The sequence below is a fragment of the Phyllostomus hastatus genome, unplaced genomic scaffold (assembly GCF_019186645.2).
Source record: "Phyllostomus hastatus isolate PE091 unplaced genomic scaffold, TTU_PhHast_1.1 phas_scaffold_200, whole genome shotgun sequence".
NCBI classification, from domain to species: domain Eukaryota; kingdom Metazoa; phylum Chordata; class Mammalia; order Chiroptera; family Phyllostomidae; genus Phyllostomus; species Phyllostomus hastatus.
In genome coordinates, this window is record NW_025334016.1 from 12,460,424 (window position 1) to 12,477,700 (window position 17,277).

At 47.0% G+C, this 17,277-nt stretch overlaps 1 protein-coding gene across 3 annotated transcripts; it reads right to left on the reverse strand.

Moving 5' to 3' along the window:
* Positions 1-7,106: 7,106 nt before the first annotated feature.
* Positions 7,107-17,277, reverse strand: GPKOW (G-patch domain and KOW motifs). 3 transcript variants are annotated; one of them, XM_045860480.1, is made up of 13 exons: positions 17,146-17,277; positions 15,959-16,105; positions 15,233-15,598; positions 14,280-14,434; positions 14,060-14,184; positions 11,453-11,562; positions 10,353-10,566; positions 9,732-9,864; positions 8,936-9,065; positions 8,566-8,689; positions 8,402-8,471; positions 7,540-7,625; positions 7,107-7,452 (listed from the first exon to the last, which is right to left on the reverse strand). In XM_045860480.1, the coding sequence occupies exons 3-13, from the start codon at positions 15,406-15,408 to the stop codon at positions 7,318-7,320; spliced, it is 1,458 nt and encodes a 485-aa protein (XP_045716436.1). In that variant the 5' UTR covers positions 15,409-15,598; positions 15,959-16,105; positions 17,146-17,277; the 3' UTR covers positions 7,107-7,317. The 3 variants fall into 3 exon arrangements, with proteins under 3 accessions (XP_045716436.1, XP_045716434.1, XP_045716435.1); XM_045860478.1 differs by having other exon boundaries at positions 17,068-17,150; XM_045860479.1 differs by lacking the exon at positions 17,146-17,277 and adding an exon at positions 16,948-17,081.

A 17,277-nucleotide genomic window follows, 5' to 3' on the forward strand; every position in this document is an offset into this window, starting at 1 on the left:
ACATAATGGAAATTTTTTAATGTAACTTTTAAATTTTGAGTTAATTGTGGATTCACATGTAGTTTTGAGAAATAATACAGAAAAATCCCTTGTACTTTAACAGTTTCCCCCAAAGGTAACATGTAAAACTATACTAAAATATTACTCAGGATATTGGCATTGATATAATCCACCCATCTTTACTTTTTCCCAAGTATTGTTTTAAAAATTATTAATATATTGTGGACATCTGTTTAATTTATCCATCTAAACTGACTATGATATTCTGTGGAATAAATGTAGCATTATTCAGCTGTTCCTCTACTGATGGCCATCTCTCTAGGTTGTTTCATGTACTGTGTTATTAACATCCATGGAGTGACTCCATTGCTATGCTCCTCAGGAAAGCCAGTCTTCTGGACTTCTTTGTGCTATATTTGTTTTTTTTTAAAGAACTTTATTTCTTTTTAGAGAGAGGGGAAGAGAGGGAGAAAGAGAGGGTGAGAAACATCATTTGGTTGTTTCTCGCACATCCTCAACTGGGGACCTGGCCTGCAACCTAGGCATGTGCCCTGACTGGGAATCAAACCAGTGATCTTTCAGTTTGCAGGCTGGCACTCAATCCACTGAGGCACACTAGCCAGGGCTTTCTGCTATATTTCTTTATGTCCCAGATCATATTAATTTAATTCAGTTTGGCTTCTGTCACTCCCATATCTCTGAGACTGCTCAACCACACAGTTGGGCGTGTGTGAGAGGCAACCACACACTGATGTTTCTCTCCCTCTCTTTCTCCCTCCCTTCACCTCTCTCTAAAAATAAATAAATAAATAAAGCCTTTAAAAAATAAAGTATACTTACAGCTGGTGTATCTGTCCACACCATGCCCCTTTCCTTTCTTAGAGAGTGAATAAAAAACTTTACTCTCTACAAAAAAATAAGTAACTAAAAATAAGGTATGCTTACAGAGGTATGCAATCATCACCACAATCTGAAACATTTTCATCACCATCAAAAGAAATCTCATACCTCTTATCAGTCATTGCCCTTTCCATGCTCCTCCCACCCCAGCCCAGGCAATCATTAATCTACTTTCAAATCACTATGGATTTGCCTATTCTAAACATTTTATACAAATGAAAGTATACAATATGCTGGTGGTCCTCTGTGACTGGTTTCTTTCATTTATTATACTATTTTTTTTTCTAAGATTTATTTACTTTTAGAGAGGGGGAAAGGAGTGAGAGGGAGAGAAACATGAAATACATTGATCTGTTGTCTCTTCCACGTCCCCTGCTGGGGACATGGCCTATACCCAGGCATGTGCCCTGACTTGCAACCTTTCATTTCACAGGCCAGCAGTCAGTCCACTGAGCCACACTAGCCAGGACAAAAGGTGTTATTTTTTTTTAAAAAAGGAAAACATGACCCATAATAATCAATAAATGGAAACTGGCCTAGAATGGACACAGATGTCAGAATTAGGAGAAAATGGTGCTTAAAAAAAAAGTGTTAGATGAGATCGGGCACATTAAGGGTGGTATGTTCACAGACAGGATGGATAAAATCAAAATGCTGACCATACCTAAAACAACTATACGACATTTACACAATGGAATACTACTCGGCTGTGAAAAAGAAGAAAAATTTTACCTTTTGGGACAGTATGGATGGACCTGGAGAACATAATGCTAAGTAAAATAAGTCCATCAGAGAAAGACAAATACCATATAATCTTACTCATATGTGGAATCTAATGAACAAACTGAACTAACAAGGAAAATGAGGAAAAACTCATAGATGGAGAGCAGATGACAGCTAGTGGGTGGAAGATTAGGGGGTGGATGGAGTGAGCAAAAAGCAAAAAGGACTCATGGACATGGACAACAGTGGTGATTGCTGGAGGGAGAGAAGTATAAGGGGACTAAATGATAGTGGAAAAATACAATAAAGTTTAAATTAAAAAAATAAAAATATATAATTTTTAAAAAACAATGCTGACCATACCAAAAATTGATGAGGATGTGGAGGAACTAGAACTCTTACACTATTAGGGATGTAAAATGGTATGATCACCTTTGGAGACAGTTTGGCAGGTTTGTTTGGTTTTTTGTCATAAAGTCAATTATTCTTTATAAAGCAATTACTCATAAAAATCTCACTATATGCTACATTGTGCTGGACACTTGGGATATTGGCAGTTAAAATATTAAACATAGTATACTTATTATATGATCCAGCTATTCTACTTCTAGGCATGTACCCACAAGAAAAAGAAGTGTATATGTCCATACAAAGACTAATCCCGATCAACAGATGAATGAATAAACAAAAGGTAGTATATCTATACAATGGAATATTATTAAACCACAAAAGGAACGAAGTACTGATACATACTATAACATGCACCAACCTTGAAAACATGGTGAATGAAAGAAGCCAGACACTAAAGGCCACATATTGTATGGTTGTGTTTCCTTTTATGAAATACCCAGAATAAGCAAGTCTGTAGAGATGGAAAGTATTTTAGTAGTTGCCAGGGGCTTTGGGGAGGAGAAAACAGAGTGAGTACTAATTGGTATGGGGTTGGTTTTAGAGGTGATGAAATGTTCTGGCAGTATATATTGGTGATGTTATACAACCTTCTGAGTGCACTAAAACCACTGAATTGTATACACTTTAAAGAGGTGGATTCTATGCTGTGTGAATATACATGGAACTACATGGGTGAATCTCTGATAATTTTGTAGAGCATGTCAGACAGAAAAGAGTACATATTCAATGATTCATTTATGGAAAACTCTAGGAAATGCAAACTAAACTATAATGACAGAAAGCAGATCAGTGGTTGCTTGGGGATAAGGGAAGGACAGAAAGAAGTGATTAGCAGGGGGCAGAGGAAACTTCTGCAGGTAATATGTTCACTACCGTGATTGTGGTGATGGTTTCACAGGTATATACATGTTTTTTTTTAGAAATAATACAACCCTTCTCTTCTGCCTTCATAGGCCACCACCATCTCTTTCCGTGTCCATGTCACTTTGTGATGTTTCTGTTAGAAGGCATAAAAAATAATCTCTTAGAGCCCCAAATATGAACAGCTATTACCAGATGGGATGATGTTATGAGGAATATCAGAACTCCCAAAAGATTAGTGAGCAAAAAAAAAAAAAACAACAGATGTGGCATTTAGTTCTCTTACTGAAATGCTGTAAGGAAACTGGAGGACACATGTGGCACTTCTCTCCTTTCTCTGCTGGTGTCTGGTGATCTGAAGGCAATGATAACTCTCCCAGAGAAGTGGTAAAAGACCAGGGGTGCGTGGAAGTCACGTACTGAAGACCCCTCTAAAGTCTGGGAAGGCAGATAATTCCCAAGACTGAGGCTAATATCCTTACTGAGCAGCCAGTGGGAGAATCAGTTCCAAAAAGCAAATATCAGCCCAGCTGACCAAAGCACTGGAGGGACAGGTGTACTGAGTGTGGCTGTGCAGTGTGTCTGTCCTCAGAGCACTGCACTGCCTATCTGACCTGACCTCCTACCTCCGTCTCCTTCATTTCCTCCCCTGTGGCTACACTGGATTCCTCACTGTCCCCTTAGCACACCAGCAATGATCCCACCACACAGCAGTTCCACTGTTTGCCCTGCCTGGACCACTCATTCTGCAGATAGCTGCACTATGCTCCCTCACTTCCTTTTTCTTTGCTCAGTGTCACCTCTGTAGTAAAGCCTTCCCTGGCCAGTCTATGAATCCTGACATCTTCTCACCACAGATCCCCTTTATTCTGCTATTCTTTCTTTTTCCCTATGGTTCTTATCACCTGAATAATTTCCTTCTTATGCTTATCACTCATCATCTCTCAGCCCTACTAGAATGTCAGGTCCACAAGCACAAAGATCTTTTTTTTTTTGTTCATGGTCAAACCCCCAGTACATAAATTCATGCCTGGCATATAGTAGGAACTCAATATTTGTTGGATGAAATAGTTTACTTTCTACTGTATCCCTAGATGCAGAACAGTACCTGGCATACAGTAGAGGATCAATAGATGCTTGTTGAATAAACTTGGTGAGAACCCACCTCATGTAGCTTTCTAAGGTGTCAGGTACTTATCCCTCTATGTGGTGCTAGACATGGAGGTCAAGAGGCCTCAATAAGGAAGTGGAGGGGAGCATCCCCAAGCCAAAGAAGGTGTGTCAAAAGAGTCTATCTCTATATACCTGCCATGAAGCTCAGCCATAGGAGGTACTCCCAAACACCCAAATAATTTACTTCTGTATGAAAGGCTGAGAAGCTGCTTCTCTTTTAAAATTTTGGGGAAGGCAGGGAGAAAGAGAGGGAAAGAACATTGTTGCTAGAGAAAAGCATCAATTACTTGCCTCTCACACGCACCCTGACTAGGGACTAAACTCATTACCCAGGCATGTGTACTGACTGGGAATTGAACCAGCGACATTTCACTTCACAGAATGATGCCCAACTGAGCCACATCAGTCAGGGCCAAGAAGCTGCTTTTTTGAGTTTGATGCCACAGATTCCTTGATCAGTGTCTGCACAGTTTTCAACAGAGACAGCATGCTGCCAGGGAAACTTCTGGGACTTGGCAGAAGATGCAGATACTTCTTCATCCACATCTAGCTCAGTCCCTGTAATATTGAAGAAGCCAGTCTGGACTGACTGTATGGATCACAGTCCCCACCTTGTGAGTGGTCCCTGGAGAATTCAAAGACTCATGGAAACTGTTGCTGTAGTAACCATTGCCCAAGGGGCAACCTTGGCAGCAGGCAAACGCCAGGCAGCAAGCCAAGAGAGAATGGTGCAGACTCAAAGGGTCTTGAGAAACAAGTCTTTGGGCACAATAAACAAGGGACAGATTGGGAACGGCGCCTTATATTGTCCACACTTATCAGAATGTAAGGAGCTCTGTCTTCAAATTGAGGGACCAAGAGGGATCCTGTCAGGGGAGGCACAAGAAAAACCCTATGGTCTGTCGGGGGGGCCAGGCACTCTGCCTAGGGCTTAGTGTTCTGGACATGGGGCAGTATTCAAGAACTTCAGGCCATTTTCAAAGACAGGCTTTGAAGAAACATTAATTCCAAGAAATCAAAATCTGATGAAACATCTATTTTAATTATCATAGTGCATGGAGGAGATGAAGAGATTGTCCAAAACTGACAGATTATTCCATGTCGCAGAGCAGACACAGGGGACCAGTACCCTCCCCCTGGGAGATCTGAGCCCTTTTCAAGAGTGTTAACAAGATGGACTTATTATGATTTGGAGAAAGGAGTAGGCCTTCTTGACTGGGTGAAGCACATACAGTGTAGTAAGCTGACTACTGAATGTGCCAAATTGGGAACCTCTAGAACCCCAACCTTTCCCCCCAGGATTAAAATACAACCAAGCATGGAATTCAAAGGGTAGCGTGTGCAACCACGATGACTGGAGAACTGGAGGAACTGGGAGTACAGGTTTGTCCCTGTCTGCCTGAACAACCCTGTTTGGACAATCTTGAAAACACATATGAGTTCTGGAATTAATTAGGGGTGATGAAAAAGTAAATCAGTGTGCAAGTGTAGTTCATGCTGGAGTTGGTAAACATTGGAAGGTTTTCTAGTCATCTCTTATTTTAGGGGCACATGGCCATTGATGTGGCCAGCTAATTTAGGCTCTAAACAGCAGTCTGCATCTGCTTAGTGGGACAGAAGCTTACCTTTACTATCCTGCTCTAGGGGTGTTTAAATTCTTCAGCATTGTGCCACATTCTAACCCATCAGGAATTTATACTGGTGGCCTAGATCTAACTCAAATTGTACTTATTACATCAACAACTTAGTGACTGGGGATGATTCAGAAGCAATTGTGCCTAAAGCTGACTTCCCTTGCTCATTTTGTATCCCACACCACTAAACAGAAAAGTCTGAAGGTTCTTTGTCTTTGACAACCTTTTTAGACTCCAGTTACCTGGAGCAACCAGAGAAATTCTACTTGAGACAGACAAAAGTTTTTTACCCTCACCAAAGTTTTGGGACTAAAATAGGGCCCATGAAATTCACTGGCTTCTCTGAAAGGTAGTCCTAACACATCCCATTCACAGGTAGATGCTTCCCTTCCTCTTGACTCCCCTCACTGGCTCAAGTTATCATCTGGGCATCTGCACCGAACCAAGACTAGAAGCAGAGTCACTGTTAGAATTCTTGCTTAGAAAGTTGTCCAGAGGTATTCCAGACTCCATATTATCTGCTTAGGGGATAGATTTCACAGCTTCTGTGTTCTAAGTGAGCTTGTGAGCAAATGGATCATTTTTTAAATTTTTTTTATTAAACATTTTTTAAAGTATTTTTAGAGAGAAGGGAAGACAGGAAGAGAAACATCAATGTGTGGTTGCCTCTCACACACCCCTCACTGAGGACCTGGCTTGCAGCCCAGGCACCTGCCCTGACTGGGAATCGAACCTGTGGCCCTTTGCTTTGCGGGCTCGTGCCCAGTCCACTGAGCCACACCACCCAGGGATTTTTATTTTAAAGATTTATTTATTTATTTACTTACTTATTTATTTATTTATTTATAGAGAGAGGGAGAGGAAGAGAAGGAGAGAAACAATGTGTGGTTGCCTCTCACACACCCACCCCCTACTGGGGACCTGGCACACAACCCAGGCATGTGCCCCGACTGGGAATCAAACCAGCGACTCGTTGGTTTGCAGACCAGTACTCAATCCACTGAGCCACACCACCCAGGGCATGGATCCTTTTTTCTCTTTTTTTAAAATCTTCACCCAAGGATATGTTAATTGATTTGAGAAAAAGGAAGGGAGGGGAGACAGAGACAGAAAGAAACATCGATGTGAGAGAAACATTGATCAGTTGCTTCCTGTATGTGCCCCGACTGGGTATCAAATCCAAAACCTAGGCATGTACCTTCACTGGAAATCAAACCAACAACCTTTTGGTGTATGGGACAACACTCCAACCAACTGAGCCACCTGGATGGATGAATCCTTTAAACTGTCTGGCAGCCCAAGCAGGGCAATGGGGCTGAAAAATGAAATGGTTCCCACCTCAGTGTGGCTCTTACCTCCACTCACAGCTCAGCACACCACTTATAAGCTCTTCATTTTACTAAGTATTTGAAATGGTTTTTATTTTATACTAACTGCTGGTAAGTACTAGGTTTGTTTCCAGCCTCCCTCTGGTCTATCCATTTTGTGCCCTGTCCCTGTCCCAGGGCTGCACTCCAAGTACAGGGTGGACAATGGCCTCCCCACCTTCACAAACATGGGTTTTTTACACTGTACAGAACTGGTAACTGCCTGGGGAACTGAATGAGTCCATGGATCAGTCTTCATCTGAGTCACTGGGGCCCCTGTACTCGCAGACAGCATCATAGTGAAGCTCTACCAGTCGATTCTCTCTCCGCAGCTGAACCACAGCCTGGCTCTGCTCTCTGTCCCAGCCCAGCAGACGGCCCACCTAGAGTATGGACAGGCAGAGTCAGCTAGGCCAACCCAGACCTTAACACATCCCTTGCATGCTCCCACTCCCAGGTCTGGGACTTACCCTTCCAGCCTGTGGTCCCAGCACTACCATCACCTGTTTGCCCTGGACCTTGGGGATGAGGGTCTCCAGCATGTTTTCCCTGATACCTACAGAGAAAGAGAGGGGAGTAAGGTCTGCAGCCAAGGGCCAGCCCAGCCAGAGTCCTGTCAGAAGGGCCTTTTCTGTATTCCCTGTGGCCACTCTGTACCCTAATGACAGATGGGAGTCCCACCATACCCATTTCATAGATGAGGAAGCCTAAGGAACAGTTCCTAGCAATAGTTGTTCTAAAGGAGGCATTTACACATTATGGTGATGGGCGGTGGTGATAAGAGACACTTTACTGTGACCATGTTGTAAGCCCTGCCCTATAAGAGGAGCTCAGTACACACCCTTATAGGGCACCAGTCACAGTAAGGAGAAATAGGCCATTTCCGTGCTAATTTTGCAGATGTGGAAAGTGAGGCTCAGATAAGTGTCTAATTTTGTGTTAGGATGCTGGGCCTTGCAAAAAACCTTAACTGCCCAATCTCCCAGCCTTTGCCTTGGCAGGCTCTTGGCCTCAGACAGCCTTTCTAAAAAAAATTTCATCTGAGGATGTTTTCATTGATTTTTAGAGACAAAAGGAGGGAGGGAGGGAGGAAGGAAGGAAGAGAAATATCAATGTGAGAGAGAAACATCAATCAGTTGTCTCCTATAAGTGCCCCGACTGGGGATTGAACCTGCAACCTAGGTATGTGCCCTGACTGGAAATCAAAGGTGCAACCTTTTTGTTGGTGTACTGGATGATGCTCCAACCAACTGAGCCACCCAGCTAGGGCAGGCAGCCTTCTTGATCAGCCTCTAGGATGGTAACAACCCAGTGGCCATCCCTCACACTCACCTTCCAGGACCTGGCCTTCATCTGTCCGACATACACAAGTATCTGGGCTGAGGACATCTTCGATTGTCATCTGGGGAGAGGGTCAGGGGATGAGAGAATGTTACGACAGTGAAAGGGGTTCAATCCCTAGGGGAAAAAGTGAACCTCGGCTGTGGGGTACCCACCTTGGTGTTGTAATACTGCCCACCCTTATGCAGTTTATCCACAAACCGCACACGCAGGTCCCTGTGCAACCAGTGTTGTCTCCTGGAGGCCACTTTCTCACTCTTGGATGGAGGCCTGTCTTGCCTGTGGAGATGGGACAGACACCAAGCTCAGTCGGATGTGCATTCTGGTCACCTCACCTTTGTTGATGCTGTAGAACCCACCCACACTGCCGTTTCTAGTTCCTTCTATGCATCTGCCTTGCCCTGGAAGCCTTCTCTGACTGTGGAGCCTCCCCACACTCCCTCATCTTCTTCCGTCATCCAAGATGCTTAGGGCTCCACCCACTCCCTCATCTTCTTCTGTCATCCAAGATGCTTAGGGCCCCACCGGTCTGGAAGGCGTTTCCGCTTCCTCTCTTCTGTTCTCCGCTGGGTGGGGGGGTCCTGATTCTGGAAGGCCTTTAGTGACGATGAGGGTGTTCCATTCTTTTGCCCTGGAGAAGTTTTGCTCACCTGGCCTATTCAAGAGGGTGTGGGGAGAACCAGGAAAGAGCTTCAGTATCTCACTTTCTTTCCTTCCAGGCCATACCTCAGCCTCGGGTCACCTCTCATCCACCATAGTGTCCCCTCTTACCATCATGCCTTTGCCTGGACTATTGGGATGCTTTCCCCTTCCACTCAACTGCCTTGGCCTCCTTCAGGAAGTCTTCCTTTTACTATCGCCCCAGCCTGTGCTGATAGTGCCTACCTGAATGAACTGCCTAGTGTGGGCTAGGAGTCCTGGAGAGCTCCACTTGCTCCCATCTGCTAAACTGCCCATTCTACCAACATGCCTAAAATGCCTTCCTCCTGTTATTCCTCAGTCCTAGCTGTTCTCACTCCCTAGCAAAAGAGAGGTTCATCACCCTAAACAGACAAAAACCTCTGGGGCTAGGAACTAGTTTGCACACTTGTTTCTTCTTTAGAAAGAGGCTAAAGACTCGGGGTTACTAGGTCAACCTTTATTCAGTCAAACTGAAGAAAGCACTCTCTCTATTCTCACCTCCTGACCTCTGACCAGGCATACCTGCCAGGCAGACCTGGCTGCCCCTCCCCTCTGCAGATCTAACACCTGCCCAAGACAGGCCCTGCCACCCTCTGGGATGCTTCTCTAATTCCCACAGCTAGGAAAGAGGCTCACTTACTGAGATCCAAGGAGTTCTTGTCAAATTCCTTCTGGGAGATAGGCTGTAGGCAGTACTCACTAACAGTCACCATGCGGCTCCCCACAGCCAAACGAACCATGGCTCTAACATTGTCAGGGTCAAGGCCTTCCACCTGAAGTGTTGAGAGGAAGAAGTTAGGCAAAGGTTGAGCAGACTCGACCCACATTTCTAGGACCAAGCTGTCTACCCCTACCTCTAATCGGCCTGACCCCTGTGTCTTCTGCAGTAGACTGTGACCCCTGAGAGTGAAGACCAGGCTTGATCACTATGTCTCTCCCAGCTGAATTTGATCCCTGAGGTCTGAGACTGGGATAGGTCTTTGTATCTCCCCCACAAGACTGTGGTTCTTAGACATACTTTAAGCATTTAATCCTTAGGGACTTGTGGCATATAGTATTCTCTCCCCTTCAGCTAGAAACTGAGGCTCAGAAAGACCTAGCAAATGGTCCTGAGTTACCAAATGAGGCAATGAGCCAGGCAGGCCCAAAAGACAAGGACTTCCAGGCTTTCTACCCCAAACCCAATTCTTCTTAGTTCTATCCCTCACATAAATCTTCCCTGCTGCCTGTCTTGGGCTCCAAGAACATCTTGGTTTCTTACCTTCCCATAGAGGCCTCGGTAAGGGCCAGAAAGAACCACCACAGCTCCTCCAGGAACCAGTCCTTGACACTGGTCTTCCTTATCTTTCTCTTGTTCCTCATCTGGCTTTGGCAGGCGGTGGGGGCCACTGGAGGCCAGGGCCTGGACCTCAGTCAGGCTGGCGCCCAGCCCTAACCCTTTAGGCCTCAGTGAGTTGACACGAGGCTTCACTACTCTGTAGGGAGCACAGAATATGAGCTTGTTGGGGGATGTTACAGTCTTTAATGCTCTACCTGCCCCCAACCCCTACCCAAATCCCACCCTTTCTGTATTTTTAAGAATGTACTCCCCCATTTCATGTCAGGATTGCTTCTGACCTACAGAAATGTCAATTTCATTTGGCTCAGCCTAAAAATGTGCTACGTATGCCATCCATTATATAAGATATATAATATAACCAAATACACTATTTGTACAGGGGAAACCATAGAGATATTCACCCCTAGCAGGTAAAACACACTATAAAACACTGTCAATTCAGGTCACATTTTGCTGCCAAAAGGTTTATGGAAAAAACTGGTTTTCAGAATTCTTTGGCATTTAGAACTGTAGAGAAGGAATTATAAGTCTGTGTGATAATAACAAATGTCTAGTCTGTGCTTATTTGGGGTCAGCACCTACTGTGAGTACTTTACATGTATAATTTCACTGAACTATCACAACAGACCTGGGAAGTCAATGCTGTTATTATCCTCATTTTTAAAATTTTGATGTACACTTACTAAAGCTGGGGACACTGTTAGGACACAGAAAGCTAAAGGTAACGCACCTGGGAGATGAAGGGGGAAGGGAAAGATGCGAGCCTGCTCTGGGAGGAAGGGAGCCCCCATTTTTCACATAAGGAAGCTGATGCCCAGACAGGCAATCTTCCATAAATGGAATTCCATTATGGAGTTTCAAAGGGCAAACAGGAATTTGAAATAGTAGTGGAAGAGACTACTGAATCGGTTACGATGGTAATGTGCCCGTCCCATGCCTAGATGGTTCTGGATGGATGATAATCACAGGGGTCTCATTCACTGCCTTGTCTGTTGTCCCTACGGCCCTACCCCAGAACTCACTGACTGAAGGTTCGGCCGATGCCTTGGCCAGGTTTCCAGCCCATGCCCCGCAACATGGCCAGCCCATATGCCTCCACAGGGACTGCCTCGTAATCGGCCTCCTTGGGCACCTGTGGGTTCAGGTGGAGGAATGACAATCAGGCTTTGCTTATCATAGGCCCTCTGATGTGAATTTGCTATCACCTACTGGTGACCTTCAATGCTTCTTTTCTTTTTTTTTTTTTTTAGATTTTATTTATTTATTTTTAGAGAGGGAAGGGAGGGAGGGAGAGAGAGAGAAACATCAATGTGCGGTTGCTGGGGGTTATGGCCTGCAACCCAGGCATGTACCGTGGGTGGGAATCGAACCTGCGACACTTTGGTTCGCAGCCCACGCTCAATCCACTGAGCTATGCCAGCCAGGGCTTCAATGCTTCTTTTCTAGTCAGCTCAAGTTAGCTTTTATAAATAAAATATTTTATTTATTTTTAGAGAGAGGAGAAGGGAGGAAGAGAGGGAGAGAAATATCAATGTGGGAGAAAAACATTAATATGAGAGAGAAATATTGATTAGCATGCACCCTGAATGGGGACTGAACCTACAACCCAGGCATGTGCCCCAATGAGGAATTGAACCAGTGACCTTTCGGGGTTTGAGGGGCAGTACCCAACCAACTGAACCACGCCAGTCAGGACTCACGGGTAACTTTTGATTTCCTCTTGCCATCCCTCCTTTAATACTCCAGGTCAGTCCTTCAACAAATGCTTACAAGGTACCCAGTGTCAGGTACTGTTCTAGGTACTAGGGATAAAGTAGTGAACAAAACAGACAAAAAATCCTGTCCCTGTAGGATTTATGTTCCAGCTGTAGGACACAGAATAAATAAAATACATAAAACGTGGTATGTCAGGTTGTGGTAAGTTATATGCAGGAAAATTAAGCAGGTTAAGGAGATGAAAAAGATGAAGAATGCAGTGTCACTGAGTTGGTATTTGCACAGAGGCCAGAAGGAGATGGCAGAAAGCCATGAGAATGTAAGAAAGAGTGTTTCAAGCAGGGAGAACAGTTAAGAGCAAAGGCCCTGAGGCAGGGGAAGATTTGGTATGTGTGAAAAGCATCATGAAAGTCAACCTGACTGAAACAGAGATGTGGAGGCAGAGAAGAATGATAAGAAATTAATTAGGAGAGCTCAGCAGGAGTCACAAGAGGGTGGCAAACACAAGGAGGACCAGCAAGTAAGAAACTGTAACAGTCCGGATGAGACATGTTAGTGGTTCAGACCAGCATGCTGGTTGGTGGTAGTGATGGGGAGGAGTGGTCAGATCCTACATGTATTTTGGAAAGGGACATGATAGAATTCTGCTGACATTTTATGGGGTATAAAATAAAGAGGGAGTCAAAGGTGTTTTTTTTAATTTAAATGTTTTCTTCCTTTTGTAACTTTTTAAAAAAATTGGCTGAGAGGAGGGATGGATAAAATTGTGATCAATTGAGATGTGGAAGGCTTCAAGAGGAGAAAAAATGAGAGAAATGAGGCCAAAGCTAGAACAGGATGGAGAGTGAAGTAAAAGTTTTTTTTTTTTTTCTCTTTTATGATGAAAGAAACCAGAGGACATCTGAAGGCTCATGAGAACTGTTCAGTCAAAAGAGATGGTGGTCTGGGGCTGTAAGAAAACTAGGCTCCAAAGAAGCATCACAAAAAAAATTGTGGTCCTGGCTGGTATGGCTCAGTGGATTGAGTGCTGGCCTGTGAACCAAAGGGTTGCTGGTTTGATTCCCAGTCCGGACACATGCCTGGGTTGCAGGCCAGATCCCTAGTAGGGGCACAGGAGAGGCAATCACACATTGATGTTTCTCTCCCTCTCTTCCTCCCTTCTCCTCTGTGTGAAAATAAAAAATTTGAAAACAAATTGTGAATGAAGAGGTAAAAGACTAAGTCCACAGCTATGAAAGGCACAAACCTTGTAGACACAGCCGTCACCTCTCATGTTCTCACCTCCCATCATCACCCCCTCAATTCTTGATACTCACTCCAGACACGCCATAAGTTGTCTCACTATTGGAGACATACCACATCGACTTCCTGCCACCATGCCATTGTCTGGGTTGTTGCTGCCATTAGGAGTACTCACCCTGCTCTTCCCTTTTTCACTAAACCCTACCTGACCTTCCAGGTCTCGGTCCTACCACTCTGGTCTCAGTCTCCATCAACTGTAGCCTGGACTACTGGTCTCCTTGCTTCCATCTCGGCTTATTAATTTGTTCTGCTCAAAGACACCAGAGAAATCCTGTCAAATCCTAAGTCTTGTCCCTTCTATGCTCAGAGCCCTCTCATGGCTCTCATCTCATTCAGAGTAAAATCCAAAGTCCTTACCATGCCCCACAAGGCCCTACCTGGTTTAATCCCCACTTCTGACCTCATCTACTACCCATCCCTTTTACTCATTCCACTCCTTCCCGTTCAGTCTCCTTGGTGTACCTCCAACATTCCAAAGGATGGAAGGCTAAAGGAATAGGCAGCAGGCCTCTAGTACATATAGGCTTTCCCCGAAGGATGTACAGGGAGGTGAGGCTGGCATACATGGAAAAGAGAGGCTGGGATAGAAGGGGGGTGAGGGGCCAGCTCACTGTCTCAGCCTGGGGCTCGCTGTCTGACCCTTCCTCGTTGGGGGTACATCTTTTCTGGATCATAGGGATAGCGAGCGTGGGGTCGACACCTGCATTCTCTATCTCCTCCAGAGACTTCTTGGATTCTAAGGAAGAATGGGAGTGAGCAATGAGGTCCCACCATGTCCTTCTACTTTTCTCCCATTCCTTCACCAGAGCAAGGCAAAGGGGGATCACTCACCCTCAATGAGCTCCTTCACAGCCTGGGAAAGCATCCCATCTGCCCTGGCCTCCACATCTGTGGATGGGCCAGGGGCCTGGGTTGGTGGCTGTCTTCGAGAGCCACTCTGGATCAAAGGGATGACGAGTTCCTTGGGGGCTTCTGCGGGATTCACACTGATGTGGACACAGAGGAATGAGGTCCGGAGAGTAGTATGGTCAGTGGGTGCTGAGCTACACCCCTTCATTCAGAGAAAACACAAGAGCCAAACTCACTCCCACCCTGTCCCACAAACCACACTCTCCCTCTGTTCTGTCTGGTTCTCCAGTTATGTCTCTGATGGTGCCTTCTTTGGATTCCCTTCTCCACACCCAACTCTTAATTGTGCCTTTGAGGAATCAGTCCTCAGTCCATGGCTTCCACAATGACCCGCAAATGACCACCTTAAGTCCACACTCTCCTTCTATTTCCAGGCTCCACACCAACCTCCCGATGGTAGATTCTCTTCGTGAAGTCTCTCCTTTCCTCAGACCCCCGAATTAAGCTGGGGGTGTGGCTCAGGACCCACTGACCATACTACTCCTCCTTTCCAAATTAAGCTGATGGTGGCCTCCCCCAACCTCAATCTGCCACTCCATCCCATTCCCCATACCGGAGAAGCCCCACCACTTCAGGTGAGACATTAAGGGTCCTGTCATTCTCTCCTTTCCTTGTCTCAGAACGCACACACCTCAGGGTTCCCAAATCCTAAAGACACTCCCTCTCAGGATGTATTCTCTCTTGCCAATCCCCACGGCCATCAGTCTCAATTTCTTCAGTTGCCCTACAAACTCCAGTCTCCTCGCCTCCACGAGTTTCCTCAGACATACTTAGGCTTTCCAGGCCACTATCACCAAGACAATCAATTCTGATTGCACCCTCCCGCTTGCACCCACCGCACCTATTTCCAAGGGATGAAAGACCCAGAGCATCACCTCTGCAATTTTCTCCCTTCCACAGTCCTCAAGAAATCCTTCTCTTCTGGAGCCGCACCCATGCCGACTCCACGGTCTGCCAGCCGTTTTCGGGCGGCAGTGCGACTGAAGGTGAACGAAACTGGGGCAGTGGAGTGTCCAGCCGACCGCAAAACACCTTCTTCGCGTTCCGCCATCTTGCCTCTCTTCCCAGGCGGGTGCAAGGCTTGTTGGGAAGTTCAGTTTCGGCTAAGTTTGCTGGGGGCCGAAAGACGAGCTCTAGAACTACTTTTCCCATAAAACATTGCGGCATCTGACAGACGGAGGCGGTTACTGGGACGTGGGAAGTAAGTGTCGCTCCTTTACTTCATAGAACTGCGTCGCACCCTGCATACGGGAAATACAATTCTTCAGGAAGTTAGGAGTGGTAGGAAGTAGACTCATTCTTGCCAGGTATTCATTCTTTCGTGTAGGAATTTGACAGCTATTTATTGATTGTCTACTTTGTGCACGTGACTGTGCTCTACTGGTGTGGGAAGTGTGGGTAAGATAATTAAAAAAAATCTGTGAATGCCAGTTGTGTACAATAATAAATAATAAAGATGTAAAATAAAGAAATACCCTAAACAATAGACATGTCAATGATGCCTGCAGATGCCAGATTTAATACTCGACAAGCTCTGGTAATGCTAATAAAATAGACCTCCTCTAGAGATTCGTAGTCCTGTACGGAACTAGGACACCCACCTTCCTTGGGGCGCAGGCGCAATGTGGCGCCCGCCCTGCGAACCAGCGCCGCCACGTCGGCCGCAGCTCGGGCCGCCAGGGGGCGCGCGTCCAGCCGCGACAGGAGCTGCCGAGCGCTGGGGCTGGCCCGCTTGGGAGCGCGGCGGCCTGCGCGGGAGGGGGCGGGGGAGAATAGGTCAGCACAGACCCCGAGCCTCGGTGCACCACCACACTCCTCTACGTCCGAAGACCTAGATGCTCCTCAGGGTCCCCGGAGACCTCAGGCCCTCCCTCGATAGTTCCGGAGGCCGCCGACTGTCCCTCTCATCTGCCGCTAGCCCCAGCCATCGCGTGTGCTCCCGTGGACCCCCGCCGGCCTTCACGATATCCCTGGCGGCAGCTACGTGACCGCAGTATTCCTGGACACTCCGAAGACCGTGTGACTATCTCTGGAACTTTCCAACTGCCCCTTCGTCACCCCTGATTCCAAACTCTTACCCCGCAATATCAGGAGGGTCCCCGATTTCCCCCAGATGTCCTAAGAGAACACGGTCTGCCCCCCCCCCTGTGGCCCCCAGGACTCAGGACTCACCCTCCAGATGCCCTAGGCAATCCTCGTGGCCCACGCCGGGGCCCCCAGATTGCCCTCCACTTATCCCCCAGAGGCCCCAGTCTAAACACCTGCCATTCGCTGTAGACCGTGAAGTGCTCAGGCATCCCCAGTGACCCCAAGCAGACCCCTCCAGCACATCTCCCCGGAGACTCCTGAGAGCCCCCGGAGCTGGTGCGCAGCCCCGTGGCGTGGCGCGGGTGCAAGTACTGAGAGGGGGCCTCGAACCCAGCCCGGGTCGCTTGGCCCCTGTCCGCAGCCGCCGCCATCGCCGCCGCCGCCACCGCTGCCTGGGTACCAGGCTGCCTGGTTTACCACCTATCCAAAGGGAACGGGGAAGGAGCAGACAGGCAGGGCGAGGTGCAGCGGGGACGCGCCCATCTCACCCCCACCCCAGTACCTCCTCTGCTCCCCCTAGGGTCCGTGGTGTCCCCCGCACGCGGCTCCATGACCCAGAGTGATCCGGGTGGACACACAGCCGCCAGCGACACGTTCTGAGCGCCCGTGCGCGCGCGCTCACCTGGCTGCCAGCCCGGGCCTGGACGCAGTGAGGCCAGCCTGTTCCGTGCCGGGCACCCCAGCCCGCGCGATGACCTACCTGGCGGCCCGCAAGGAGGCGTGGCTGTGGGCGCCCACGCAAGGCCTCGCTCTGTTTTCTGTCCGGGTTCCAACCCTGCCAACATTCTCAGTAACCAGAGCACTGTTACCTCAACCCCAATTCTTGCTACTG